The sequence below is a fragment of the Nicotiana attenuata genome, chromosome 1, assembly GCF_001879085.1.
Source record: "Nicotiana attenuata strain UT chromosome 1, NIATTr2, whole genome shotgun sequence".
NCBI lineage: Eukaryota > Viridiplantae > Streptophyta > Magnoliopsida > Solanales > Solanaceae > Nicotiana > Nicotiana attenuata.
The window spans coordinates 58,295,807-58,297,195 of record NC_031989.1 but is presented as its reverse complement, the minus strand read 5'-3'; the positions used below and the strand labels follow the sequence as shown (position 1 = coordinate 58,297,195).

Below are 1,389 nucleotides of genomic sequence, written 5' to 3'. Positions count from 1 at the left end.
TTTTTTTTTTTTTTTTTTTTTTTTGTGTGTGTGTGATTCAGACACAACAATTCACCTTAATTAATCCCATTGATAGTTTTGAGGGTTGATCGATATCTCGCCATCAATCTTAAATAAATGCAAAATGATAAAACGCAGTTAACCATTTCATAGCAAAAACTCACAACAACAATATTTATAATAATATACCACAAAATAATGATTTTATTTTGTTGGTGATAATTATCATATATATATATAAAATTTGTTACACAAAGAGAATTCCCTTCAATTGTTCATCCTCTTCCCTTTTTTACCTTACTAATTGATCTTCTTGCTCCCCACCATGATTATAATCCTTTTTCCCCTCACTTTGTGTGAACAAATTTAATTAGTGCATGTAATAAGCGAAGAAGGACAAAAAAGTAGCCCCAACCAAAGTTCCGAGAGCAGGCAATGCAGCAGTGGCATCACTACTTGGTGCAGGGGCAGGTGCAGAAATTGGGGGCATTTGAGCCATAGCTGCACTAATTGAGGCTGCAGCAATTAGGGTGACACAAGCAATCTTCTTCATCTCCATTTTTTTTTGTTGAAAAAAGAATTGTTTTTTAAAAAATAATTATAATTTGTGTTTGATTATAATTTGTTGCTTAGGTGATTCAATGTGGTTGAGAATAAGGTTATATATATAGGTGTGTGTAGGGATATTTTGAAGAATTTTGTAATTCGGATAATTTGAACCACATTTTCATATTTATGGTTAGAGAATCATCTGTTAGATTTCAAGGGTTCTCAATTTCTTCATTCTTCTAAAATTTAGCGTTTTCTTGTTGGTCTTGGTTTGTCCTATTTTGTTGAGGTCAGAAGAAAGTGTAAACATGAAAATATTTTGACAAGTTTTTAACGCTTATATTAGAATTGAGTTCGTTAGATTTTAAGGGTTGTTATTTTTATTTTTATTTTATTTTATGTAATATTTTAGTTCTTTTGTAAGTTCTTTATAGTTGTCTGCGCTGTATATTATTAGTATATGTTATCATTATTTATCATATTTAGTTTTAAGATTGTTCCTCGGTTTATCATCACATATTTGGTAATTTATACTTCAACGATCTCAATATATTAGTAATATTTTTTTTTTGGTTGATGATAATTTTGTCTCCTTTTATTTTTAGAAAGTTGAAGATCAGAACAATAAACATGAACCGTAAATCGACTTTTTTTAAGAAGAATAAGTGTTTTTAGCCACACAAAGAAAAAAAAACGAAGAGAAAACAAGATATAGAATGATTCATGAATGACACGTTTTATTGTTTGGACTTTGGAGCTCGACATGGATCATGTACACAAGGAGTACTGAGTTATTTAATGCAAATGCAATAAAATCCATTAGTACTAAGAAGCTTTTAA

General features: G+C 29.6%; 1 protein-coding gene across 1 annotated transcript; it reads right to left on the bottom strand.

The window, feature by feature from the left end:
* Positions 161–629, bottom strand: LOC109241140 (arabinogalactan peptide 23-like). The gene has a single exon (XM_019407865.1). The coding sequence runs from the start codon at positions 557–559 to the stop codon at positions 371–373; it is 189 nt and encodes a 62-aa protein (XP_019263410.1). The 5' UTR covers positions 560–629; the 3' UTR covers positions 161–370.

Bases quoted from the DNA above. Each gene is read 5' to 3' on its own strand.
- LOC109241140 (XM_019407865.1), bottom strand. From the start codon at position 559: ATGGAGATGAAGAAGATTGCTTGTGTCACCCTAATTGCTGCAGCCTCA.